Source organism: Aspergillus puulaauensis, chromosome 1 (genome assembly GCF_016861865.1).
Source record: "Aspergillus puulaauensis MK2 DNA, chromosome 1, nearly complete sequence".
NCBI lineage: Eukaryota > Fungi > Ascomycota > Eurotiomycetes > Eurotiales > Aspergillaceae > Aspergillus > Aspergillus puulaauensis.
In genome coordinates this window covers 1,305,640-1,332,212 of record NC_054857.1, presented here as the reverse complement: position 1 = coordinate 1,332,212, position 26,573 = coordinate 1,305,640, and the positions used below count along the sequence as shown (strand labels likewise).

At 50.0% G+C, this 26,573-nt stretch overlaps 12 protein-coding genes across 12 annotated transcripts; 6 read left to right on the top strand and 6 right to left on the bottom strand.

The window, feature by feature from the left end:
- Positions 1 to 487: 487 nt before the first annotated feature.
- Positions 488 to 1,160, bottom strand: SYB1 (SNAP receptor SNC2; the record flags this gene model as incomplete). The annotated part of the gene is made up of 3 exons (XM_041702374.1): positions 488 to 507; positions 582 to 813; positions 1,038 to 1,160. 3 exons carry the CDS (start codon positions 1,158 to 1,160, stop codon positions 488 to 490), a joined length of 375 nt encoding a protein of 124 aa, XP_041549946.1.
- Positions 1,161 to 2,294: 1,134 nt separating this feature from the next.
- On the bottom strand, positions 2,295 to 3,923 carry APUU_10579S (MFS transporter; the record flags this gene model as incomplete). Its single annotated transcript, XM_041702362.1, has 6 exons — positions 2,295 to 2,433; positions 2,495 to 2,864; positions 2,914 to 3,173; positions 3,234 to 3,556; positions 3,642 to 3,656; positions 3,720 to 3,923. The coding sequence occupies 6 exons, from the start codon at positions 3,921 to 3,923 to the stop codon at positions 2,295 to 2,297; spliced, it is 1,311 nt and encodes a 436-aa protein (XP_041549945.1).
- A 937-nt stretch (positions 3,924 to 4,860) lies between these two features.
- Positions 4,861 to 7,434, top strand: APUU_10578A (ankyrin repeat domain-containing protein; the record flags this gene model as incomplete). Its single annotated transcript, XM_041702351.1, has 1 exon — positions 4,861 to 7,434. One exon carries the CDS (start codon positions 4,861 to 4,863, stop codon positions 7,432 to 7,434), a length of 2,574 nt encoding a protein of 857 aa, XP_041549944.1.
- A 613-nt stretch (positions 7,435 to 8,047) lies between these two features.
- Positions 8,048 to 8,355, bottom strand: CBP4 (uncharacterized protein; the record flags this gene model as incomplete). Its single annotated transcript, XM_041702340.1, has 2 exons — positions 8,048 to 8,255; positions 8,318 to 8,355. The coding sequence occupies 2 exons, from the start codon at positions 8,353 to 8,355 to the stop codon at positions 8,048 to 8,050; spliced, it is 246 nt and encodes an 81-aa protein (XP_041549943.1).
- Positions 8,356 to 10,551: 2,196 nt separating this feature from the next.
- On the top strand, positions 10,552 to 13,044 carry APUU_10576A (putative chitin synthase activator (Chs3); the record flags this gene model as incomplete). The annotated part of the gene is made up of 3 exons (XM_041702329.1): positions 10,552 to 10,861; positions 10,912 to 12,846; positions 12,911 to 13,044. The coding sequence occupies 3 exons, from the start codon at positions 10,552 to 10,554 to the stop codon at positions 13,042 to 13,044; spliced, it is 2,379 nt and encodes a 792-aa protein (XP_041549942.1).
- An 863-nt stretch (positions 13,045 to 13,907) lies between these two features.
- On the top strand, positions 13,908 to 15,176 carry APUU_10575A (DODA-type extradiol aromatic ring-opening family dioxygenase; the record flags this gene model as incomplete). The annotated part of the gene is made up of 4 exons (XM_041702318.1): positions 13,908 to 14,195; positions 14,268 to 14,440; positions 14,497 to 14,657; positions 14,713 to 15,176. The coding sequence occupies 4 exons, from the start codon at positions 13,908 to 13,910 to the stop codon at positions 15,174 to 15,176; spliced, it is 1,086 nt and encodes a 361-aa protein (XP_041549941.1).
- A 135-nt stretch (positions 15,177 to 15,311) lies between these two features.
- Positions 15,312 to 15,791, bottom strand: APUU_10574S (L51/S25/CI-B8 domain-containing protein; the record flags this gene model as incomplete). Its single annotated transcript, XM_041702307.1, has 4 exons — positions 15,312 to 15,370; positions 15,434 to 15,466; positions 15,532 to 15,638; positions 15,706 to 15,791. 4 exons carry the CDS (start codon positions 15,789 to 15,791, stop codon positions 15,312 to 15,314), a joined length of 285 nt encoding a protein of 94 aa, XP_041549940.1.
- A 305-nt stretch (positions 15,792 to 16,096) lies between these two features.
- APUU_10573A (mitochondrial pyruvate carrier family protein) lies at positions 16,097 to 16,860 on the top strand (the record flags this gene model as incomplete). Its single annotated transcript, XM_041702296.1, has 4 exons — positions 16,097 to 16,281; positions 16,353 to 16,368; positions 16,489 to 16,625; positions 16,677 to 16,860. 4 exons carry the CDS (start codon positions 16,097 to 16,099, stop codon positions 16,858 to 16,860), a joined length of 522 nt encoding a protein of 173 aa, XP_041549939.1.
- Positions 16,861 to 17,531: 671 nt separating this feature from the next.
- PGAX1 (putative extracellular exo-polygalacturonase) lies at positions 17,532 to 19,242 on the top strand (the record flags this gene model as incomplete). Its single annotated transcript, XM_041702285.1, has 7 exons — positions 17,532 to 17,838; positions 17,911 to 18,336; positions 18,397 to 18,557; positions 18,616 to 18,804; positions 18,885 to 18,986; positions 19,068 to 19,142; positions 19,201 to 19,242. 7 exons carry the CDS (start codon positions 17,532 to 17,534, stop codon positions 19,240 to 19,242), a joined length of 1,302 nt encoding a protein of 433 aa, XP_041549938.1.
- A 291-nt stretch (positions 19,243 to 19,533) lies between these two features.
- Positions 19,534 to 21,383, bottom strand: APUU_10571S (uncharacterized protein; the record flags this gene model as incomplete). The annotated part of the gene is made up of 5 exons (XM_041702274.1): positions 19,534 to 19,952; positions 20,016 to 20,424; positions 20,485 to 20,636; positions 20,691 to 21,083; positions 21,140 to 21,383. The coding sequence occupies 5 exons, from the start codon at positions 21,381 to 21,383 to the stop codon at positions 19,534 to 19,536; spliced, it is 1,617 nt and encodes a 538-aa protein (XP_041549937.1).
- Positions 21,384 to 22,246: 863 nt separating this feature from the next.
- APUU_10570A (putative short chain dehydrogenase/reductase) lies at positions 22,247 to 23,283 on the top strand (the record flags this gene model as incomplete). Its single annotated transcript, XM_041702263.1, has 4 exons — positions 22,247 to 22,277; positions 22,340 to 22,684; positions 22,791 to 23,009; positions 23,063 to 23,283. The coding sequence occupies 4 exons, from the start codon at positions 22,247 to 22,249 to the stop codon at positions 23,281 to 23,283; spliced, it is 816 nt and encodes a 271-aa protein (XP_041549936.1).
- Positions 23,284 to 23,470: 187 nt separating this feature from the next.
- On the bottom strand, positions 23,471 to 25,904 carry APUU_10569S (uncharacterized protein; the record flags this gene model as incomplete). The annotated part of the gene is made up of 8 exons (XM_041702251.1): positions 23,471 to 23,832; positions 23,883 to 24,172; positions 24,221 to 24,312; positions 24,366 to 25,309; positions 25,357 to 25,474; positions 25,523 to 25,622; positions 25,685 to 25,739; positions 25,820 to 25,904. The coding sequence occupies 8 exons, from the start codon at positions 25,902 to 25,904 to the stop codon at positions 23,471 to 23,473; spliced, it is 2,046 nt and encodes a 681-aa protein (XP_041549935.1).
- Positions 25,905 to 26,573: the final 669 nt, after the last annotated feature.

Here is a 26,573-nt window from a genome sequence, read left to right as displayed (position 1 = left end):
CCGAATTAGAACTCGACTTCTCCTTCCTTGGCGGGATTCCGAGGTGCTGTGCCTACTGGTTAGTAGTAGGACCTACGCGAGGGGAATGTACTACTGTACAAAGTAGTACCCGCAGTAGTTCTGCTGCCGGAGACAAGGTATGATAACATTCATTATAGAAGGCTAGGACGAACAACACAATAGCACATCAGAAGGGAAAGTTGGTAATCACATCCTCAAGAAAAAAGTAAAAAAGGGACAACAAACACCAGAGTATCATTTACATCTTCACCGTCGACGAGTCGTGTGGCATAGCCCTCATTCGAAAGAACTAGATCAATTCGTCGCGTTCAAGGCCTGCTAAAACAAAGGCTTTATTCGTGACAACAGCAGGAATTGACGCCCAATAAAAAGCACATAAGGTATTAGAGGCTGGAAACAAAAGCTGCAGCGGGTTGATCGCAGAGATCCTGGGCGAAATGCCTCCACTCCAGAAACATGACCGTCATTATTTAGTGGTGGTGACAACTACAATGGTCTCGACGTTAGCATCTTTCTATACCGCACCTCGTGAGTTGCGTGGGACTCGATGTGGGTCTTACCAGCTGGGACGATGATCACCACAAGCAAGAGGATGATACAAATGATCAGACACACGCGCATCTTCATGTCTTTCCACCACATTTGCTTTCGCACGCGGTTGGCACCTCTGCGGAAACCTTGAGCTGACACGGCCAGGTTGTCGGTCTTATCCTGCAACGAATCTAGACGCTCACCACGCTCGGAGACCTTGAAGATATTGGAGCGCATGGTATCGACAGTTTCTTGGATTTTCTGTCACAGGAGATTAGTTAGCAAGTATTTCAATATAAAGTATAAGCAGTAAAAGGCGTGACAACGAGGCTATCGCGGCAATAGGAAGGTCCATCATAACATTATCGAAAATATGGTCGCTAATGATCAAACAATGGGGATATTCCACGTCGGATGCCTCAAGGCGATCGAGGAAATAAAGGTTTCCAGGAGCGAGTGCCAAAGAAACAATCTCATGGGCTTACCTTGTCGATTTCCCGTGTCCGGTTGTCACCATTTTCTGCGGTAGCGCTGCCGCTGGCGGCGTTGGCGTTGGCGTTGGCGTTAGAGCCAGAAGGGATATACGGGTCGTACGGTTGCTCGGACATGATGAAGTTGTGCAGAAAGGTCGATATAGATCGCGAGTGTTGATATGCAGCGTGGGGCGATCACAAGACCAGGTGTCGCAAATTATCCAGAGTCCGCTGGCGGGCTGGGCGTATCAGGGAGAATGGGCCGCAGGAGGAGAGTTCGAGAACTGGCGAGGGAGCAAGATATTCAGGAGACCAGATTCGCGGATCGTAAAAAGCGAGGAGGACGCTGATGAGATGCGAGAAGAGAGTGAGATGGGAAGAATGGGAAGCTGACGAGAGTGACGGATTGGTGGTTGCTGGAGATGACAGGCGGCTTCGTTTCGGTTCGTCGGGGTGGCAACACGTGACGCTTGGGCCACTGCCACAGCTGTGAAGTTATTCTTGGGTGCGATAGGCAGCGATCAATTTTTCCGGTTAGAACCAATCGCCACAGGCTTTATGAAGAGGACAAAGACTGGATCGTGGCTGGGAATTCACTAGGCAATTCTCTCCGCCTGACCTTCGCCCGGAAATGTCGGTTTTTTTTTACCAAGTAAAAGGGGGCGGGACGCCAGCAAACCTCAGGCGCCCAATTCCTATTCATGGAACTATCCGTGTTACAGCTCCAGGTTGCCCTGCATGCCGGACTCGACGGAATCTTGTGATTCTAAAATAACAGCTAATTTCCCCTCCCCGGTCGATTATACCACTTATTTGACCAATTATAGGGGAGACATTAGGTGAATGTATTGCCATATAATGAATGAGTGAATTGACGACCTTTTGTTGTATATACATTCAGCAGGATGACGATTAGACCTGTGGGTTTGCACTTCACAGGCCATCATTGACAGCCTATATATTTCTGTGAAGATCATGGTTACTTCTACTTACACACAGTAGCCCGCCGACAGCGGAAAGGCAATACCCGAGTCCTCTTTCGGGAAGAAGACACTGGAATGAGTGGCAGTCGACGAGACCGACGGCAAATTTACCTGTCGACTTTATGATTTACAAGAGACAATGCAGTTTCTAAAACCTGCCAGCAACACAGGGTGTCAGTCAAAGGTAGAATGACGAAAATGGATGTGCAACTGCGAGGAGAGTAAGATTCCGTATGGTCCGAGAAATACTTACAAACCCGGATGACCGGAAGATGTTTAGACTGAATCAGCTATCGTGGGTATGCTGGGGTCTTCTCGGCAAGAGTAGCCAGAAAATACCAAGTGTAACAAGAAGAGCTAAGGCAAAGGGTTGCAAACTTCCTACACCATGCGGCTGCGCGATAGCACCGGCAATGAAGGGTAATCTAACAAAAAGAAAGAAAGAAATTAGTGTGTTTGCCAACCGCTGCATAAGAGGAGTCTTACATAGCGGCGCCACTGCCCCCGAAAGCAGAGACGAGACCAATGCTGGGGGTGTGTAGATGCTTCGGAAGTAGTTTGGCAGCGATTGTGACCGCAGCTGGGAATAGGGGCCCAGTACAGAAGCCTATCAAGGCGACGGCCACGGCGGAAACAATGAAATTCGGGACAAGCCAGAATATCAGCTCAAGCGCTATAGAAAGCGCTAGGTAAATGATCACTGCAAGTCGCTCACCAAAGAATTCGTTCACAAATCCGAGCACGACTCGACCAACTGTGATGCCTGCCCAAAACCCAGTAGGAACAAGGCCAGATGCCACCGCGCCTCCATCGCGAACTTGCATCATGAATTCGACAATCCAGCCGCCGATTGATACTATGATACTTTAGTAAGCGGTAGGTTGGATATCAAGGCCATATCTTACCCTCAACACCCATGTAAGCAAAGAGAAAGAGAGCCAGGACCCAGGTGACTCGGTTCTTAATGGCCTCAGTCGTTCGGGAGTGCCCTGACGAGCCTGTTCTGGGATTGTTTGTCCGGAATCGATCGCCATTTTCCGGCCAGAAAAGCAGTCCACTGGTGGTGAGTTCCATGGCGGACCCGCCAACTAAGGTGAAATAGAACGTCGACCACTTGAGACCATGGTCAATCATTGCAGTTGCAATAGCTGGACTCACTGTTGCTCTGATCGCGTTCAATTTATTAGCAACTTGATATCTCCAAGAATATTGGCATCACACACACCCTAGTCCATAGCATGCATGCAAAAGCCCCATCAATAAACTGGCGTTCACCATGTCGCCGACCCATGCGTTCCAGCCGGCGTCGATAAGCCCATTACCAAGTCCAACGAAGGCATAAGCGACCAACAAAACCGGGAAGCGGGGAACGGTGGCCATGAGGATGAATGGAATGAGGTGGCATATTGGCGCAATGATTGCAATACCCCTTTGGCCAAAAGTCATATGTATCTTGTTCACTATCATGGACGCCACTGTGTAGCCCACGAATGGAGTCACGAAGATCAGCGAGACGACGGTGGTGGACAAGCCGAATTCCTCACGTATCTAGAATGAGATAACCATTAGCCTGGAACCCAGCAATCCGCGAAAAGGGCCGTTGCTCCTAGAGCGAGGCGCTGGGCATTCGTACGTAGGGAATTAAAGCCTACACCAACATCAGTGGACCACGTCGACAAAAGAATCCGTCCATTTGTGTGATGATACTCACACCATACACGCCATCACTGGCGCCCACAACTGCAAAGCTGGCAAAGGCAGCCGCTACACGCCATTTGTTGATGGAAGGCTCGTTCCATTTTTGCTTGACTCGGGCGACGGGCGCATCTGGACCAGGCGCGTATTGCTCAGGTTCACCTGGCACAGTGCGCAGTTCTTCACGACTGGCGAGCTCTATGGTCGCCGTTGACGACATAGTTACAAATAGAAGGCCGAGTGTAAATGGGGGAGGGAAATCAGATTCATGGATGGCCTATTTGAAGTTCTTTGTATCTCTGAGTCATGGTAGTCATCGTTCGCGTTGCTGTTGGAGAGGCGGGGAAACTTCGGGCTTGGATGACGCGGGGTTCGAAGCAAAAGTTCCGTCCAGTCAACCTCATATGATGTCTTTTGTTGTAAGGACATTTTGAACTTTATGCACAGATTTAATATCGAAAAGCAATCGGGTAGATGTAGTCCAGAACGGTTTAGTTCAAGCTGTGTACCGTCGGCCTGAAGAGCCCACTCCGACACCCAGTGAAATGGCGCCAACGCTGTGAGGAGCGAAGTAAGGGAGCGAATGTTTCAGTCCGATCTGCGAAATTCATTTGCGAAAGAAGCATGCAAATCATCTTTGAACCTGACCTGACATTATTGTCGGTTAGGCACATATAAATAGGTTCGGGCATTGACAACCATGCCCAAATTGGCAAAGCTGGAGCATTCCACAGGGCCATAACTCTTGCCCTAGAGTATGATTTCATCGTCAAAACCGACCATAAATTTCAATCAACTCCAGTGTGCTCCTTTTTCGCACGATTGAGTTCCCTGTTGAGACTTGCAAGAGCCAGTGACAGCGACACACGTGGCGAGCTCTAGTGCGGTCCTTCGTCTTCATCGTCATCTCAAGATTCGGCACAAGCGCGGCTGCTGATCCTGCAAGTTTGCGTGGAATCGAGAAAAGAAGAATCATAGAACAAAGTTTGCAAGACAGACACACGCTAGCCAATTCTATCTCTAGCAAGCTGAGGATTGAATTGGCTTTGTCTGTTCTGGACCTTGAATGTCGGTCTCCGCCCATGGATGTCGATTACGATCCCTTTAAACGTCATCTCCTTTTTTGAACACACGATCACTAGTTCATACGACAGGCAATGGCATCTGAAGGCGCACCACCCACCCCAAACAAATTGGAGGTGGCGCTTTTCCTAGCTGCTAGTCAGGGTTACGACACGATCGTCAAATTGTTATTGACCACGCCCGGCGTGAATTTGAACTGCACAGACCCAGACAACCGAACGCCTGTCGCCTGGGCTGCGGACGAGGGGCACGAGAATGTACTTCAACTGCTGCTTGAAACAGGCTCTGTTGAGCTCAATTCGCAAGAATCTAAGAACGGTTTATCTCCCCTATGCTCGGCTGCCAAAAAGGGACATACAGGGGTTGTGCGTCGTCTGCTGGACTGTCCTGGTGTGGACATTAATCTTCCAGATTCCAATGGGCAAACGCCTTTGTCCTGGGCTGTTGAGAATGGTCATACTGCAATAGCCCAGATGCTTCTGGGCGCTGGCAGTGATCCGAACACTCCAGACCCTAGTGGACAAACTCCTCTGTCTTGCGCGGTGGCAAAGGGAAACCAGGAAATTGCCGGGGTCTTGCTGGGAAATGGGATTGTCCAATGCAACACCCCTGATTCAAACGGACTTACTCCTCTATGCTGCGCTGTGAATCAAGGGCACCAAGGAATCGTGGGCCTGCTTCTGGGCCGCAGTGATGTCGAACCGAACACGCCAGATAGTGATGGATACCCGCCACTGTGTCGAGCAATCGCAAAGAGATCTTTAGGAATGGTGCAGATGCTTCTCAGGCGCGGTGATGTCGACCCCAACGTTCTGGATCCCGATGAGGAGACGCCCCTATCACGGGCCGTGGATAAAGAACATGAGGAGATAGTGAAGATGCTTATACAACGCCCTGATCTTGACCCAAACACCAAAAACTTTAGCGGACAAACACCATTGTTCTGCGCTGTAGAAATGGCCCATCATGTAATGGTTCAGATTATTCTAGCGCATAGTAACGTTGATCCTGACATTCCAGATCCCAATGAACAAACGCCATTGTCTTGTGCTGTCGAACGAGAGGAGCCCGAGATAGTAAGGCAGCTGCTGAGAGCGGGTGCTGACCCGAGTGTCGTGGATAAGAATGGCAGAATGCCACTTTCTCGAGCCGCAGAGAAGGAGAACCCGGAGATGACCAGGCTTTTATTGAGAGCCAAGGCGGACCCAGATGCCGCTGATGTGACCGGAAGGATACCACTGTCTTACGCCGTGGAATCCGGACACCTGGAGATAGTCAGATTCTTGATAAAGGCTAAAGCTAATCCAGATCTGGGAGACGACGACGGGAAGCTACCCTTGTATTTCGCAGTTGAAAGAGGAGATCACGACATAGTCCATATGCTGCTGAAAGCTAGGGCTAACCCAGACCTCGCAGATGTCAACGGAAGAGTACCACTGTCTCTTGCCGCAGAAAAGGGGGACCAAGAGATCGTTCAGTTGCTACTAAAGGCAAAGGCAAGGCCTGAGGCGAAAGACAAAAAAGGACGGACGCCGCTTCTATGGGCAGCAGACAAGGGATTTATGGAAGTAGTATGGCTTTTGCTTTCCACCGGCAAAGTTAACGTCGATTTTGCTGATGATGCTGGTTGCACTCCACTATGGTGGGCGGCTCGTCATGGGCATTTACCCGTTGTGCGGCTGCTGTTACGAAGCGGAGCAGATATCGAACGACAACCGCAGGTCGATGATGGAGGGGGAAGCAGGTTCGGGAGTCCATTATTCCAAGCTGGCCGAAAGGGCCACTTGGACGTGGTCAAATACCTGTTGAAAAAGGGCGCTGATGTCAACGCGGCGAACGGCGAAGATGAAATTTCACTGTTATTATCACTCATGAATGAACGAGCCAGACACGGCAGGGACATCATTGGCTTGATATTGCAGAAAGGAGCAGACGTCAATTTCGCCGACAAGTTGGGACAAACGCCCCTCGACATAGCTACGAAGCAAAACGACCTGGAATTGATGAAATCATTGATTGAGAGTGGCGCCGAAATCGACTCGATGACGGAGGAAGGTGCAACCCCATTGCACCGAGCAATAATCAATGAGCGCGAAGATATAGCGGAGGTATTGCTAGACCATGGTGCGGATCCAGAGGCACAGGATCATCTAGGCGATTCCCCTCTTCATTTTGCAGCTGCGAGTGGTCGGCGTAAGATGGTTGAACTACTTTTGGACAAGGATGTTGATATCAACGTCACGAACTACACCGGGGATACGCCTCTGCATAAGGCCGCTAGTCACGGCCATCGAAAAATGGTGGAGTTCCTGCTCCAAAATGGAGCTGAACTTGAAATGCGAGACGACTACCGGCAAACGGCGTTGCACAAGGCGGTTGGCGCTAAGCACCATATCCTGCGACTGCTTGTCAATCGAGATGCCGATGTCCTCGCAAAAGATATGTATGGCAAGACAGTGCTCCATCTAGCTGCGGAAGCCGGGTTGAAGGAGGATGTGCATTTCCTGATGGGCCATGGAGCTGCAACAGATGGTAGGGATGGCAAGGGACGGACTGCCCAGGATTTGGCTCGAATTGAAGGACACAACGAGGTCGCGGAACTTTTTAACAAGATGGCGCTGGTTCTCGCGGATCAATCTTCTGATTAATGATGAGATGGAAACGTACCCTAGACTGTACTATTTATTAGCATTATGATGACGATTATGACAACGGAAATGTTTGCACGATAAAGTAGTACACAGATGCGTTTAGCCCGAACGCGTAGCAAATCTGTTCCGAAGAGGACAGTGAAGGTGATAATAATGGCAGAACTGCCTCTATATAATTTGGATTTCGTTGGACGTGAGTCATTCCAAGATAAGTGAATAATTGACCGAAATGAGCTGGGAATATTTACAGTATCTGAGGCCATTAATACATACAATACAATTGCCCACTTACCACGTAACCCAAGCCAGCGCCATGTAAACTCCGAGTATCCAAACTACTCATTTTATGCAATACAAACCACAAGCCTTTCCCCCCTTCTTTTCGTAGCATCCCGGTTCCAAACTTGGATAACAAGGCCTGAATCCTCAAAGGAAGAGCCCCTATTTTTCACCCAGCAGTTCTTTTCTCATCTCTTCCTTCTGTATCCTAGCGTCCTCCTTGGCCTTATCCAGTTGTGTTTCTCTCTGAGCACGCTGCTTCTCCTCCATCTCTTGCGCCGCGAACCAAACTTTATTGTAAAACCGACATTAGCCATGCAGAGAGGAGAAATTAGTCGAAGAACAAGGACGCACTCGACTTATCAGATTTTGACCACTCCTTCAACCGGCCGACGTATTCATCGAATTCGCGCGAGCGTCGGTCGCCCTCCTCCAGACTGCGCTTCTGCAGGTCCGGGTTGTAGCGCTTGAAGAGCTCTTCATCTGTTGGGCGGAGTTTCTCGACGAGCACGGGGCCACCGACGCAAATTACGACGCCACTAATTCGATAAAACTTCAGTGTTAGCACGATCTTGAACCGGTGAGGCCATGCGATCCTTACACTCCCAGCATTTTGAGCCATGTTCCCGCTCGTGACATTATGCGGGCGTTTCCGGGTTCTTGTGGGCGAAGTGAAGTGAGACAATGATGTCAGAGAATGGAGGCAGTATCTCCAGCCTTCGCTTCAATTCAAACGACCGAGGATGAAGTTGAATGTGGACTCTTCGTACTTGGAAGCAAAGATACGAATGAACCAACGGCTTGTCGATCTCAGCTGTGGCTCACGATAGTGTGGCTCAATTGTGGCATCATGTCCAGGACGGTGGCTTTGTACGGAGCCCGGCGGTGCAATGAGTGGCTGTGCGAGTTGCCGTAGCCAATAATAGTCGTTTGCTTTGAAAGTTGCGAGAAGACTTCGGACCAGGGTTCGCTCTAACCCATTGTCTTGACTTTTAATAGTATTATGACGACGGCTTGGCCATCAGAATTGCTATACTCAGTCTTTGGTATGTATGTGCCGACACAGCCGAGTCACGGCACGCCGGAGTTGACCTGCCGTCTACCTGGTAGGTATGTCGTAGTTCGTTCTTTAGCCTCTACGAGTCCAGTACCTTGGAACCTCCGTCAAACACTTGATGGATAAGAGTCCGAGACACTATTTTCAGCCAGAAGTTGGAACTCAAGTCTAACTCATTCTTCCCCAAGTATAGACAGACTTTGTAACAATTGGATCGCAAAGCACGAGCCGGGCCTAGGCGGCCAGGGTCTTAGGGAGAATGCCACAGAGAGCATTCTTCCTTCGGCTTCAGGCTTACATCGAACTCCAGGGCGTGCTTTTGAGTTGAGTTGAGAATGAAATGCGCCCTACATATTTTGTATTATTTGTAGAGGTATGGCTATTACAGAAGAGCGCTTCGCTCTCCAGCCGAGTTCGATTCTGAGTAATAGTGCATGTTTGCTTTTAAGAAAGGCATTGATTGACGGGAGGTGGTGTTAGTGCCATAGGGCCAGTCGGCCCAGTCCACAACGGGGATCCCTCCAAAGACCAATAAGCGATCGCCCTACTGTCGTTTCCCCTGCGTTTCATGCGGAAATTGTTCTCGAATCGGAGGTTCCCGCGGGCCTAATGTAGGTACCAGAGTCCAGAGGTAGCCTATCGACAGCGTCAGCCCTCGTGCTCCTCGTGACGCATCTTACGGCGAAGGAGTGCGCAGGGGACACTGTACAGCCAGGTCAGCGCCGACTTGAGACGTCATATGGGTCGTTTGACGTTTCTCGTTTGTCTTGTCCGAGTGCTCCAGAGCGACTGGGTCGGGTTTCGGAGGGAAGCTGACCTGTGAGTGGAAAAACGGTCAGAGAGGATCCCAATTTGGGCCCGCCAAGAGACGCTGTCCCTGGCTTGGGCTGACAGGATGGAGAACTGGAAACTCTTTGTGATAATAATGATTGTGAGAATGGATCAGGACGGTTTCGCGTGGGCCAGGGTCTGGAGGACGAAAAGTTGAAAAAAATGCGAAAAGTGGGGAGAAGCAGAAAAGAAGAACCAGAAACTGCGTCAATGACAAAGAGTCGAGGTGAAGGCTGAAGCAAGAGTATAAATTATTGTTCTGTTAATCTTGTCCTCACTTAATTAATACAGGTGGTTCCAATCCTGTTGATTCATGCCCGATTTGTCTCACAGAATCATCTCCTGCAGAAAACTCCTCTTTCCACTCCCACTACTCCCCATCTCAAACACAACACTCTTTCCTGGGTTCCATCCCTCCTGTCTCTATCCCTGAACAGTATCTTGTTCTTTGTCTCTCCTTCATTCTTCTCCCCCGGCATTCCTACCCCTCGATTTAATTATCCGGGTCATCTGGCTTGGCAACTTCGGTTCCACACTCCCAGCGCATCTTCGGCCGCTGCAGTGCTTAACCTATCCACCAAGCTTGTCCGCTGACCCTGTCTTCCGCTCTTCACAAGGCTTGGGCGCTATCGCGTGCATGTTGCTATACGTATGCTGAATCTCGCCTGTGAGTACTGTATTTCCTCATTATCTATCTGGCCCGCTGTTCACTTTGGGCTATATTCCAGCGGGGAATAGCCGCCCGTCCTCCACACCTCACCCTTAGTCCGTCACGTTCTTTAATAACCATCTGCTCGTGTATTAATAGTGAAACGTGCGATCGGACTCGCCATCGAGTAACTGCCGGCAAATTTTGTTTTCGTTAGGCGACTGGTGTTCGTGTCTGCGGCTCAGTAACAAAATTCCACTCGCGCCTTCGCTTCTTCACACGCCGTCTCACCTAGACCATGGCCTACCCGCAACAGAGAGCTCCCCCGGTCAGGAACCACGGCCCTCCTCGTGGAGGCGGCCCTCCGAGAGACCCGTCCTTTGACACAGGCTATCAGGACTATGGTTACGATCAATACCCGCCCGATGGATATAATGACCCCGGGTATGGTTATCCTCCCGACCCAGCAACTCCAAGATCGCAAGCTCCCCCTCGTGGCGCACCGCGACCGCCGCGCGGCGGTTATCCGCCGAATGCGCGACCTCCCCCTCGAGGCTATGACGGTCGACGAGACAGACGTCCGCCGCCGGCGCAAGACCGGATGAGACGTGAGTATGACCAAAGCAAAGTATTAAACCGCCCACTGACCTATCCCTAGCACCACGAAATGGACCCCCAATGTCGGGCTTTGACAGTCCCTTTCCCGCCGTACCTCCTGGGGGTAGACGTGGACCTCCTCGGGGCCTAGAAGGTGATATGGCGGCAATGAGTCTGAACGGTCCAGCGCCGCCTCGACCTCACACATCTAATGGGAGCAGACGACCTCCAGATATGCGACCTCCTAGACCGGGGCCGAATTCCTCCGCGTATCCTCCAAGGGCAGCCAGCGCAGGACGCTCGCGACCCTCTGATCGTAATGGGCAATATGCTGACCCCAGGGGCCCGCCACCTATGCCGCATATCAATCGCAGTGCCACTATGCCTGTTCCAGGCGGTCCGGGATATCTCGGTCAGCCTAGTTCTCGAGATCCGAGAGAAAGTACATACGGTGGTTTGTTAGACAGCTACTATAGCACAGCACCTGATGACCCCGACATGCCCAATTTTGATGCGATGCCGGATTTCAGCAAAGGTGCGATTGATGAATCTTTGCCAGGTCTAGAACAACCCAAGCCGAAACTCGACTCTCCTGGTGGATCTGGACAATACAAGGCATTCAATCCAGCGGCCCAGGAGCTTCATATGCATACTCCACCTGACTCTGGCACTCCTACGGGGGCAAATCAATTTGCCAATGCTGGGTTCCAATTTGATTTGCCCTCAGAGTCCCAGTCGGCCGGCCGTTCTTACAACGCGATGAACAATGGTTACGAAAAGTATGAGGATTCTATACATTCGCAGTACCCACCACAGCAAATGGATCCACAGCAAAACCCAGATGCCCTTCCGCACCACCCTATGCCCTACCGCCCGGGCCACGGTTCGGGTGATAAGCCAGCCCCCGTACGCCAGTACAACAACGCGACCAACAATCAACCACCAGCGCCAGCCCAACAGGGCGCTTTAGATGGTCCGGAACCGCAGCAACCGGTTACCCAAGCTGAAATTGAGCGATTGCAAATGCAAGCTCGGGGCAACCCCTCTGACCAGAAACTTCAACTTCTTCTCGCGCAACGGCTAGTCGAAGCTTCAATAGTGCTCGTCGACGCCAGCAGACTAGACCCAAAGTCGAAGGCCAAAGCCCGGGAGAAATACAACATTGACGCCCATAAAATCATCAAAAAATTGATTTCAAGCGGCTACTCAGACGCTCAATTCTACTTGGCCGATTGCTATGGTCAAGGTGTTTTAGGTCTCCAAAACGACCCCAAAGAAGCATTTTCGTTATACCACTCGGCAGCAAAACAAGGCCACCCCCAGGCCGCCTACCGTGTCGCTGTCTGTTGCGAAATTGGCCAGGAGGACGGCGGCGGCACAAAACGCGATCCCTTCAAAGCTGTACAATGGTACAAGCGCGCCGCTTCCCTAGGAGATCCTCCAGCAATGTACAAAATGGGCATGATCCTTCTAAAAGGTCTCCTCGGCCAAGCCCGCAACCCGCGCGAAGGTATTTCCTGGCTCAAGCGTGCCGCTGAGCGCGCAGACATGGAAAACCCACACGCCCTCCACGAGCTCGCTCTGCTCTACACATCCGCTGGTGACAACGACGCCATTATCCGCGATGAGGCTTACGCATCCCAGCTCTTCCACCAGGCCTCCGAACTCGGCTACAAGTTCTCCCAGTTCCGTCTCGGAATGGCTTACGAGTACGGCCTCATGGGCTGTCCCGTAGATCCAAGACAAAGTATCATGCTCTACAGTGCCGCCGCTGCCCAAGGCGAACACCAGGCTGAACTTGCGCTTAGCGGTTGGTACCTTACCGGTTCTGAGGGTATCCTCCAGCAGAGCGATACAGAAGCATACCTTTGGGCGCGAAAAGCCGCCTCTTCCGGTTTAGCCAAGGCTGAGTATGCGATGGGTTACTTCACAGAAACTGGAATCGGGGCCACCGCTAATATGGAAGATGCGAAGAGGTGGTATTGGCGTGCTGCTGGTTAGTAATCCTTTCTTACACCGCCCCTTCTCTTGCAATGAATACTGACTCAATACTACTATAGCCCAAGGATTCTCCAAAGCCCGCGAGCGTCTCGAAGAACTTAAACAGGGTGGTGCCCGGATGCAAAAGACAAGGCTCTCCCGATCGGCCGTGAACCAGCAGAAACCCAATGACGGGGACTGCGTTTTAATGTAATGTGATTTGATGTGTGACCTGACGCTTATGTAGAAAACCGTTTTTCTCTATCCCATCTTCTTTTTTGGGCTTCTTTCGGGGTATTGATTTTTTTTGGTTCCCCCTTTTTTTATCTATTATTATCTTCCCATCTTGTGATACCTCATCTATCTACCTCCCTATCTTCTCTCATCTTTCTTCCTGATTACTACTTCCTTCTCGCCCCGAGCATCACGCCCCATTCCCCTGTTGGTTATACTACCTAGCGATTGCGGTTACATTCCGGTACATATGAAGATTTCTGCATCTAATGAGGCCTTGGATGACCTGATATGTGACAATATATTCCGTTTTTTAGACGACGCTGGAGCTCTACCATTGCTTACTCTGCATAAACTACCTACATACTAATTGCTACATATAATGAAGACATGCAAAGTTAGTTCAAAAGCTCTTCCTGTTCATGAGTATAGTCCTGGCATGGCTCGTTCACGACCGTTGGGGATGTCCAACTTCTCTTCCAGTGGCTTCCAGCTCCCAATATTATCATAGCATTTATCTTTTCCCAAATTGTACGCTTCAATTCGTTCATGTGTAGTGACACTAACTAACATTGTTGGCGTTGATGGCATGACTAATCGAGGTCCAATTCCGCGGTGGTCCGGCGAGTTCCGCTGTTTGACAAATGTGAAGCAGTTCCTGAACCAAATGGTACGGTTCCAACGTATGATGACAATTGCTGACAATCAGGCTCGCCATTTTCCTCTTAAAGTTATAAAGCTGGCTAAATAATCTGTTAATCCTGCCTCGGATCTACCGATTTTAACTTCCTGCCATTCGCTGGTTCCGTTTACTATACCCGAAGGCCCGCAAGACACTAATATATGTCTTCCACACCCAACGAACAGCGAAACTCAGAGAGACCGTCCATAACCGTGATATCTCTTGTTACGCTAGTTGTCGCCGTTATAGTAGCTTTTACGTACGAATCTACGACTTCCGCCAACGTGTTCGGATTTCGACGCTTCGCCCAGACATCTTGGGCTGCTATCGGATCTCGTCGGCCACTGAGCACTGCCTCAAACGTTGAGCCAATTCAGGATATTTCCAAGACCCCGGCAGTAAACAGATTCAAGATGAAGACGCCTGTTTATTTTTTGAGTCATGGTGGTGTACGTTCTCGCCAACTTTCGATTTCCCCGCCCCTGAGAAATACTAGGCCTTTGTTTGCTGACGCTCTGTAGCCCAACATCATGTATGATTCTGAACACCCAGCATACAAAGAACTGGGCAGGATAGGCCGCGAGATTACCGGCAAGGTAAAGCCCCGCGCTGTTGTGGTGTTCTCGGCACACTGGCAAGCAGGCCGTGATACAGTGCAAGTGAACACAGCCGAGATTACGGATTTGATTTACGAGTACGTGTAACATACCCTTTTCACTGCTGCGGGTTGGCTGACATTTGTGCCTGCAGTTTCTATGGCTTCCCAAGCCACTACTATAAGGAGAAGTTCCCCAACGTGGGTAGCAGGGAAGTTGCCACCAATGTACTGGACGCACTCAAGCAGGCAGGAATCAAGGCCGAAGGTGTCAAGAGAGGTTTGGACCACGGAGTATGGGTGAGCTTTAAATGCGGTAAGTGCTGACAATCCAACCAACTGTCGATGTTTTAAGATTAACATGGGTGCAGCATTCGAGCCTGAAACCAATCCGTTGAATGTCCCCATTGTGCAAGTTTCTCTGTTCAATTCCGAAGATCCCATGCAGCACTATCGCTTGGGAGAAGCAGTGTCGAAACTCCGCGATGAAAACATTCTGATCATTGTATCTGGCATGGCTGTCCACAATCTCCGGGATTTGCGGTTCACTTTCGGGGATCCTCGGCCTATGCCTTATGCCGCTAGTTTTGACGAGGCACTGAAAGACGCAGTTACCAAGGCCCCCGCGGAGAGAGCACAAGCGATGGCTGATTTGCTGAAGCGAGGAGATGCTCGACAAGCGCACCCGTCCTTTGAACACCTTCTCCCGATCCATATTGGTGCTGGGGCGGCCGGAGAAGATCGGGGAAAGAGACTGTGGACCCTGCCTGAGGGAAGTATGAGCTGGGCGCAGTATAGATTTGGCGGAGTGGACAACTCTAGTAGCACTCTATAGCGATGAACTGGTAGGTATAAATAAATAATATTTCATTTGAACAAAGTCATTTGACGGCCGACGAATTCATTTCGGATATAGATACAGTGTTGACAGTCGAACGCGATACATGACAAAAATGAACGCGTCAAAATTCTATGAAGACGCCTTCACCAATTGCGTAATCTTCTCTTCAATCTGCTGATCCGACAGGCCTAAATTCCAATTAGCAATTGTCTTTATCAGATCTTCACATTGAATTGGAGGGGTATTCGTACCGCTCAGTGCTTCCACCTGCTCCTTTCCAAGTCCTAAAAAAAACAATTTCAACGCATTAGTTTCCTCGTATCCTCACTGACATTTTATTGGAACGTACCGTATCGAGCGTAGACCCGGGGCAGTGTGCCGGCAGCCTCACGGATGAGGATTGGAGTGTGCGGGTTGTGCTTCTTCATGGTGGGATAGGCGCGGTTCAAGAACAGTCTGTAGAAGCCATCCAGTTAGTCCTAATTCACCCTTTGATTTTTATTCCAGACTGAGGTAAACTCACCTTGTCGCAGCGCTCTGCTCAGAGGTCTGGCAAAAAAGGAACCGCAGCTCCTTAAGACCCCGTGTGAAAACATACTTGGAGGACATGGCGGCGACCGTTCGGTATATGGGCAGCGCAGGAATGATCGCAATAGCACAGTTCGACAACCCAGGCAGTCAATACCAGTCAATTGAGAATAGTTGGGGATGGGCGGGCTGGTGAGGTCGTTTTGCAGGTGAAGCACGAACCAATCTGGTCAAGCGGATTGCTCACCTCACACCGCCTACCCCAGCCGGAACGATGGCCGCAGTCCGCAACAACCTCTGGGCCGACGTCGGCTCAGACTGATACTGATAAAGAAGCTCTCCCTTCGTCGTTGTCGCCCATTCTCCCCTCCACCCTTTAGTTCAGGATGTCGACGTCTCGTGTTGGTTTTCGCTTTTTCCAGAACTCCCGTGCGGCATTCCGCGAGGCTTTCCGCCGGCCTGGTGCCCAGGGACGCCGCTTCCAGACTTCCGATGCTGCTTCCGCTCAGCAACAGAGCACATTCCAGCGTCTATGGAACAGCCCTATTGGCGTGAAGACGGTTCACTTCTGGTACGTACTTTCTATTTATGAATTTTATTTTATTCAAGCTTAACTGTATGCTGACGATACTCGATTCAAAGGGCCCCTGTTATGAAGGTACGATGATCACCGTGGCCGATTACTCGTCGATGACGAGTGGACAAGTCTTGCTCTGATAGTCGGGATTACAATTTTGCAACGAATACAGTGATGGTACTAATATATGCTGTGTGACAGTGGGCACTCGTCGTCGCCGGTATCTCCGACTTCCAGCGCCCGCCTGAGAAGCTCTCCTTGACCCAGAACGGTGCCCTTATGGCCACCGGTGCCATCTGGACCCGCTGGTGCATGATCATCACGCCTAAGAACTACCTGTATAGTCGCCTTCCCAGGAGCTTTAATATTGCCGTGACTGACTAGGTTAGCCTCGCCGCCGTCAACTTCTTCCTCGGATGCGTTGGTGTCGTCCAGGTTTCCCGTATCTTCAACTACCACCGCAGCCTTGATGGCTCGTCAAAAGAGGCCGTGAAGGATATGGAGCACGAGCTTGCTGGGGATGCGAAGGCTGTGGCTTCTGGCGCCAAGAATGCCGTGAAAAAGCACGATTAAATATAGATTATGGTAGAGGATACCAGGACCGTCTAGCGGACATGTCCACCACCAATTCACACAACCATTTGTATATCTGAGAGATGATATCTCGAAGCTGTAGTATATTGGAGATGATTATTGGAGCTGATATATTTTTTAAAATCACCGAGTATTGGTTCTAGTTCGACCGGCAGTCGTCCATCGGACTTAGCCTTATATCGCATTTAGAAACCCGTTAATCTATGAGCAATACACAAACCACTGGCCATACGAACCGGAGATTCAGCAGCGCCGATCAAAGCACCTAGCGTAACTTGGGGAATTCTCCGCCATTCGGGAGATTCGAAGGCGTAACTGAAGCGGAATTATCCCTCCTATCAGAGCACAAACATCAATCTCGGACAGCAATTAAGCTGCTGCACTCTACAACCTTCTCTCAACGACCCAATCCAAGCTCCAGCCTGGAGCTCGGCTCCCCACAAATCTCCCAATTACTGGCTGTTCTCCCGGATAAAACGGAGATGCTTGAGGGGCTGGTAATGGTTTTCTCCGCAGGGCTGCCGGAGGAGAAGCTGGAGGCAGAAGCAAGTAATTTAGTATAAAGTATGCGCCGATCTCCCCTGCTCAATGGATATCATTGCTCAGATTGACTTAGTGAGCGTAATCCTGTTCTTGCTTTCGTTGTGAGAATGAAGTTCTCAAGCGTCCTCACCTCCACGGTGAGCATCCTCTCCCTGGGGGTTGCAGTGGAGGGTTTCTTTCACTCTCGAAACGACGCCGTTGCTCCTAAGTCACCATTCAGACCTCTCCCACATAGCTACCCTCGCAAGAAGGTCTGCCATGTGCGCAGTCATGATGACGGCTCCGACGATTCCAAGTTTATCCTCTCTGCATTGCACCAGTGCAACCACGGCGGGAAGGTTGTCTTCGCGGAGGACAAAGAGTATACCGTCGGTACAGCGTTGGACTTGACATTCCTGAAGCACATTGATCTGGGTATGTTCCCTGCACTATAATACCCAGCCTGTTCCCATAGAGGCGTACCTGAATTAATCATCTGGGGTACAGAAATTCTCGGACGTGTCGTTTTCACCGACGACACAGACTATTGGCAAGCCAACTCCTTCAAGCACGGCTTCCAAAATGCCACTACCTTCTTCCAGCTCGGCGGCGAAGACGTAAACGTTTATGGCGGCGGCACTCTCGACGGCAACGGACAGATCTGGTACGACCTATTCGCAGAAGATGCGCTGATTCTACGCCCGATTCTGTTCGGCGTTATAGGGCTTCACGGGGGCACCATTGGACCATTGAAGCTGCGCTACTCACCACAGTGGTACCAACTTGTTGCGAACTCATCGGATGTGCTCTTTGACGGGATCGATATCTCCGGGTATAGTAGTAGTGAGAATGAGGCCAAGAATACTGATGGCTGGGATACGTACCGGTCAAAGAATATTGTTATCCAGAATTCGGTTATTAATAATGGTGACGGTATGTAACTATAACTTCAACGTTTGTGTGGAATAGAGCTGACACGGGTATACGATATAGACTGCGTTTCCTTCAAGCCAAACAGCACTGACATCCTCGTCCAAAACCTCCACTGCAACGGGTCCCACGGTATCTCTGTTGGCTCCCTCGGCCAGTATGTGGGCGAGGTTGATATTGTGAAGAACATTCTCGTCTACAATATCTCTATGTATAACGCATCTGTATGTCTTTCACCATCCTTTTCCTTAGTCAAACAGCCAGAAAGCTAACAAACACCAGGACATGGCCCGCATCAAGGTTTGGCCTGGAGTCGCATCTGCCATGTCCGAGGACCTCCAGGGCGGTGGTGGTCTCGGCTCCGTGTCAAATATCACATACGAGGAGATGTACATTGAAAATGTGGACTGGGCAATTGAAATAACGCAATGCTATGGGCAGAAGAACTTGACGTTGTGTAATGAGTATCCGGTATGGGATTCCGCCCCTGTCCTGTGACTCTTGACTTCTATAAACGGTATCGATGTGGGAGATTGCTAACAGGCGAACAGAGCAACTTGACCATCTCCGACATTCATATTTCCAATATGTACGGCACGACTTCCGAGGCGCAGGATCCGAATGTTGGGACGATTGTTTGTTCGAGTCCGGATGTATGTTTTGCTTTCTTTTCTTGAAGGTCTTCTTCGAAGAGGGAAAAGGAATCTATTTTGCTAACAAGAGGAATTGTGCAGGTGTGTTCGGATATCTATGTCGAAGACATTGATGTCGTTAGCCCAAGCGGTACGAACGACTTTGTTTGCACGAATGTAAGCCATATCCACCCTGTTCGATATAGAGTAGGTCATAGCTAACAAGACCATCTAGGTTGACGAGAGTCTTCTGCAGGTGAACTGTACCTCTGGGTAATAGGGTTCGTGAGCCAAATGGATAGGCACAGTAGTTGCTTGGAGTAAACCAGGAACGAGATTAGGGCTATATATAGCCAGTAAAAAAAGATAATCAAGTGCTTCTATACGTTGAATTGTAATTATAAACAGGGGAATAAAAAGAGCTACAAGAAGATATCAATCCGGTACATCAATCCCATTACCAAAACCCGCTTCTCAGTGACCTGCCTATTTGGTTAATTCCACCATACCGGATAACGTTGAAGTAGGTACTCGAGGAGGGTGAATAAAAAGGCATCGACGAAGCCGGTTACAATCTCTCCGCAATCCGATGCCGATGCACCCAACTCCGACTCCTCTTCCCCCAGATATACATCGGCACAGTTAGTAGAGTAACCCCAATCGTAATACCGCCAATGGTAAAGAAACAATTCCTGACACCCTGAGTCTCGATCCACCCATTAACGTAGAAGGTCAGACCGAAGGAAAAAATGTTTTTGACAAAGTTCATCGTCGCAAAAGCCTCGCTTGCTTTCTCACGGTGACAGTCGACGACGTACGTTACGACCCCCGTGGTGCCAAGTTGCACGCCAAGGTTGATGAGGCCCAGACATACGATTACAGGGACCGGCCAGGGGTCGACGGCGTAGAGGGACTGGCCCCAAGCGAAGAAGCCGGTTGCGGTGAAGAAAAGGTAAGTAACCATGACGGGAAGGCGGAATTCGGGTTCTGTTCATTGGTACACTTGATTAGTGGATTGTTCAATGTAAAGGGAGTATGAAGGGTATTTACCGAAAATTCCTTGGTTGATTTTGGAGAGCCTGCTCGCAACACCGTCGACCAGGGGACCTGCAACGAGGGTCCCGATAAGAGACGCGACGAAGGACGAGACGTTAGTGGCGCCGACTGCACCGACGGAAAAGCTGTATGGCGGGGCGGAGAAAATTTGAGAGATGGTGAGCGAGATAAGGACTAGCCACGAGATACAGGTTGTGAAGAGGATGACAGCCCATACAACTGCGGGAGAAGCAACGAGGTAGGCAGGACGGATGAGTGTGTTCCAGAAGGAAATGTGGTTGACATAGCCGCTGTACGGGAGAAGTTCACGCAAGTATGAGATGCGCGGTTCATTCTCTGATGCTGACACTGGGTTTCCTGAGGCTTCAAGGTGTTTGGCGTTTGGTTTGTTTTCTAGTGAGCTCTATAGTTGCATGGTTAGGTAGTGCTAAGAAGCCGAGGCAGGAATGAATAGTAGACATACGAGGTCATAGCCGGCATCAATGCTCAATGCATCTGTGCGTACGTATGCGGTCTCTGGCATCCAGAAGAATACCATGATGAGGGCTAACGCAAAGGCACCGCCCATCCCGTTCAGACAGATTTTATAATCCCCATACTGGATGACGGCTCCGGCTGTATAAGGTTAGTATGAAGAATCTCGGCAACTGAATAGGGATAAATATTTACCTATAGGAGTCGCAAGATTAATACCGCCTAGCACCCCGAGATTAAAAATGGCTGTACGAAAACCACGTTCATGGACAAACCAGACATCTCCAATAGACGCCGGAACTAATGCCTCGAACGGACCCATACATAAACCACTGAGGACACGCGCTGCTACTAATGAAGCGAAGCTTTTGGCCGCAGCAGCCCAGAAACATGCTACCATCATTCCGATGGTCGTAATCAGATAGATTGGACGTTTGCCATACTTGACTGCGAGACAGTTGAACAACAAACTTCCCACAGCAACGGCGGCGATTGTACTCCCTTGCACACCGGAGACAAAAGTGTTAAGAGGGACGCCAAACTGTTCAGCAAGAGGGACGAAGGCTGCTCCTAGAAGGGGACCGACAGCTGGGGGAGAGTTAGATTGAAAATTGAACGCATAAATCGTATTTGGACCGCCATACCTCCTGTGCAACCACAACCCCAGCCGAACGCGACAGTGAAGAGCTCCTTCTTCAATCGCGGCCAATTGTAGGGATCATTGGGTGAATCCGATGGTTGAGGGACAAGCACGATTTTGCCCGTCTGGTCATGTTTCAGGAGAGCAGGGTCGATGCCTGAGTAGGCGTTGTCCTGGCCAAACTCGTTCAAGGGTGCAGTACCCGGAACGTTCTCCAGTTTGGTGTCTTCTAAAATTCCCAAAGGCATTTTCGCGACGAAATGTACGACCAAGAAAAAAAGGAAGGGTGGATTCTCCAGTCCTGATGTGAAGATGGAGGTTAACAGTTGGGGGTTGGAGGATAAAAATACGATCGACGGGGCAGGTTGATGTGGGAACGTCGCGTCCTCCCCAAACTTTCTGGCAGTTTAGCTTCTTCACTAGCTAGAAGCTCTGTCCCATGACACAAAGAACTTCTTTCCAGACGAAAGAGGAGATGAGATAAAGGGGGTTGAGGGCTGCGGGGAATTCGGCCGGAACTCCCGATCCCCACGGGGTTGGAGGATTTCCGGGTGATGTGGGAGAGATTCAAGAAGACCATGAAGTCTGAATTGCTTCATAATCCATTTCCAGAAGCTCCAATACGCTCGCTTACCTTGACGACGAGTCCTCCTGCTGACCTCGTTAATTGCTGTTTGCCACAACTGACTCGCAGGACTCACCGGACCCAAGGACGTGGGCACTCGAATCCACCGGACCCAGAACAAGCCCTCATCTCCCCGGACTACTCGAGATATAACCCCCACAGACCCAATAAAATGGAGGGAGTGACGGGAAATTGAACTCGGTCAAAACTCAAAAGAAGCGAACGACTCATCCAGAATCCTTGTTGAAAATCTGCTGAACCAACCACGCGTCGTCCCGACCCCATAATCCGTCATCCTTCAACCGTCCTCCAACTCCAAATTCGGGATTCCCCCATCCCACATCGTGCATTGCAGAGAGGGGCGATCGGGAAACTTCCGCACAATTCATCCTCTGTGTCCGTACATAACGGAACTGAAGTTCAAACAACCGGCGTGCAGTCACCAAAAGAAGTGCCACTATCACCATCAGGATCAGATCAACCACAATGTCTCCCAAGCGAAGTATCATCGTAACCGGTACGGACATCATAACTCTCCCTCACCCATCATCCAACTAACATTCCAACGAACCCGTTAAGGTGGCGCCTCAGGTATAGGACTGGGAATCACCCGCCAGTTCGCCCCGCAGCCGAACACCCACATCACGATCTTCGACATCAATGCGACGACGGGTGCGACCACTCTTGAGCAGCTACGCTCCGAGTTCCCCTCATGCGGCTTCAGCTTCGAGAGAGTCGACGTTTCCAGCTGGGAGAGCCAGGCTGCGGCGTTCGAAAACGTTATTTCCCGGCAAGGCCGCGTGGATGTTGTCTTTGCCAATGCGGGGATCACGGAGAAGGGATCTCTCCTGCCGGAGAAGGACGGGAAGTTGACGAAACCGGAGCTGACGACGATCGATGTTAATTTTGTGGGTGTTTTGTATAGTATGTCCGCTCAATGTCTCCCCTTGTTACTGGCCTACTTGGATTGCGGGAGAGCAAATTCAGATGAGAGGAGGATGAAGTGGCTAACTGCGTCTTTCGTGTGAAGGTGTTAAACTAGCCCTTCACTATATCTCAAAGAATGAGGCTGTCAATGGCTCAAAGGGCAGTGTTATCTGCACTGCGTCGAATGCAGGTGTATACCCCTTCCCCATGGCCCCGTTGTATTCTGCCTCGAAGCACGCTGTTGTCGGGTTGGTGAGGTCGTTGGCGAGGCCATTGGAGAGGGAGCAGATTCAATTCAATGGGTTCGCTCCGGCAGTTATTGGTGAGTTTCTTGTCCATTAGTGGATGGAACCATAGAAGTTAATGGGAACGCAGAAACGAATATTGCTCCGAGCTCAGACTTGTTCAAGACTATGATCCTAACTCCAATGTCGACTGCACAGAGAGCTGCTGAGCAGTTTGTGAGTGATCCTTCGCTGACAGGTAAGATTGCGGAACTGCACGGGGAACATGTGACATTTGCCGAGCCTCCAGCATATGTGGATGAGGATACCAGGAAGAATATTGAGAATTTCTGGTCGCTTGGATATGCTTAGAGTAAGGGTTAATGAATGAATGAAATGACCAGGATACCGATGTTGCCTGTGCTAAACGCCTGATTGTAGTCTATGATATCCATACATAGTCCTCTTGCCTCTATAATACACCCAGCGCTCCCGAATAAAGTAGAAATAGCCAAAGAATACCAAAAGGTCTTGAGAAGATAAGAAATCGTAGTCATCATTAATCATTCTCATCTTTCAGGAGAACTTTGAGTTTCTCCAGCTTATCCTCGCACCGTACTTCCATCTTCATGACGACATCCACGCTTTCTTTCTTGGTGGTCAAAAGGTGAGAGACAAGCCAGAAATTATATCCATTTTTGAAGAAACCCATAGAAGCCCATTCATGACTAGATATGGTGTTGCGGAGTGTTAACCAATGATCCCGCCACCGCGTTAATGCCGTACGGATGGGTGTCAAAGTCGGGTCGTTCTGAATAACAGATTGTCGCCTCTTCCCTGAACTCGTCGCAGAAACAGAAGGTTTTGTTCGAATAAGAGGCGCTAGACAAGTCATGTGCGTGTTGATAAAGGCGTAAAGTACTAAATTAAATCAGCGTGGTTAATAGAAAGTGGAGGGAGGGAGAGCCTACCATGAATTAAAACAAACATGTCGAATACCGTCAGACTTGAAATGGGATTTGAAGAAGGCAAGGGAACAGGAGAGCCTTGTCCGCTGGCATCTTCAAATAGTGCATGGAATGCGTCGCGAATGGCGATTCCCCGTGAGACTTGGAAATTTGGTTCTGCAAATGGATGCTCGGAGGCGAAAACCGAGTCAAAACAAGCAAAATCCCAGCCCAATTCTGTGTGAGAAAGGCGACAAGGATAATTCTGATAGAACGAAAAGGCACAATCAAGAAGGGAAACAATATTCATATTACTGGGGACGCTTAGCAACATTTCGCCGAAAGGATGCAGACAAGCTTACCGGATGCGACATTCATTCTGAATCCACATTGTTTCATCCACACCATCTTCTGGGGTATGTTTAAACCTCACTAGGCCTATTCGACGTGCAACCTATAATTTTTGTTATTCTCAGCCATTCCATGTGCGGGTTCGGACCATCATACTTTGACGACTTCACTAAACCGATTCTCCATAGCGCGACTGCTCGATACTGAGCCCCCAGCCCAATATTGCGCGACCACCATTAGAAACCCAGCCTGGAAATTTTGAAATTGAGGCCAGTCATGGGTTTCGTTGTCAATATTTCGACTGCCGCAGATAGTCGCAGCTACTTCGTATTCACATGAGAAAATGTCGCTAGAGAAAACGTAGAGCTCTGCAAAATCAAGTAGTCTTTTTGCTGCGTATCGTTCTCGCTCATCCGTCGTGTACATCGCGCCCATAAATACAACGGATGTGAGGAGAGGCAATGCAACGGTATCAGGATCGAAAGACGGGACGTGGATTATCGTGCAGTTTGCATGCCAGTACTTGAAATAAAGAGCCACAAATTTCCGAATGCGCGTGGTTGTCAGTAGGAAAGTGAGATTTGTTGATATCTCCTCGTGTACCTTTGCATCAAGCGGCACGGACCAGGATCGTGACAGAATAGCTTGGATTAAGGCAGTCGCATATGGCTTTTCGGGCTGGAGCTGTTGTTGCCCAGAAAATGCCAAGTTCGGGTCATGGCTCATGGGAATAGCTGGCGAGTAGTCCATCATTCCTCCACTATATGGATCGACCGTTGATTTGTGAGCGTCCCCGAAAGGCCCGTTGAAGAAGTCAAGAAAAGTATCCTGGAAAAAAGAGAGGCCGTTTGTATCGAAATCGGTGAACGAAGTTGGTGCAAATTCTGCTAGGTCTCCCTTTGATTCCAACGCCAGCATTGAGCTCTCCGCAGTCTCAGCTTCTTCTTTCTGGTGGTGGTACTCAAGGCCCCGGGTCCTATCACTCCGCGGCGGGAGGAGGAAGTCCTCTGTGAAACTGTCGGTACCACCATTGAGGAGGAACTTGATAGAACCTCTATCTGAAGGTCGATCATAGTCTTCGTGCTTCATGGAAGACGTGTCTACTTTTGTTAGGCATGGTTCGCGTGACACTGCTAAGCACTCATACCTGATACGGCCCCCGGACTAGCAGTCGTCGCCTTGCGATCTTGAATGCACTCAAGATGTCTCTTGACGCAAGATCCGCATGGAGTTTGTCCATCACAGCGGAGTTTCATCGAAGTACACTGCAATAAAGGTTAACCAATGGATTGAGTTACGAGAGGCGAACATACTGATTGGCATGCATGTCGTCTCCTACCTCGCTGGCCTGTCTCGGGAATTTCCTGGTCGCCACGTTTGGCACAGTCTGCGTAGTGATCACGCAGGTTATCACTATATCCGTCATCAGCAACCATTGAAAATTTCAAGAACGTACAGGCCTAACAAATACACACCAGCGGGCAAAGGATTCGCTGCAAAAGACACAAGAATACGGCTTCAAGCCGGAGTCTGCGGGGAACAACCTGGGTTAGCGACTGCGAGGATATGGAGCGAGAGAACCCAAGACGAGGTCTAGGGCAGCCACATACGACGTAAGTGGTGTCGCTTCAGATGATCAATACGTGTGAAACCCCGCTGGCAAATGGTGCAGCAAAAATGCTTGGTTGGCTTCATTTCGAGGATCTGGGATGCATCGGGGAGGAGCTCGAGGGGGGAGGAAAGTCTGGGGTAAAGAAGGGGGACTCGCGAGGGGAGATAAATGAAAGTGAGATCCCAGTCCGATCGAGTCAGTGAGGGCGGGGAGGGGAAGAGGAAGCTCTCAGCCTGTCACGGTGGTGGTATCCAGCAGTCCCATGGGACCTGCCCTTTTGTTAGTACCAGGCTACCGGATTAGTGGCGATTCAAAAGAGCTCAGTACTTCGTCCAACACTCCAATTTGACGGAGATGGAAAAAGAAGCCAGTCATGGGACAAAGACGCTGTGTTAATATTATTCATCGGAGCTGGTAACGCATGGTAAATTTGGGGGGGTGGAGGTGGAGTCGCTCGTACTTGCTTGGAGCTTTTCTGCGGAGAACGAGCTCCCGGTACCCGCCGGTCAGGTAAATTACCGGATTTATAACTGGAGAGTGCTCTATTATGTAATTGAGGTACACCGATGGCTGATTCGAGCAAGACCAACACAATTCCGGCTCTATCAATTCCTGGTTAGGTAGTTCTTCAACTCTCTTGGATGCCTTTACCGTCTCCGGGCTGGGATTTGTCTTCATTCTGCGAGATCGGAATTCTAGAAGGTAGGTGTCGGAGTGTTTAATCCATACAATCGCTTATAATGAAAACAGCA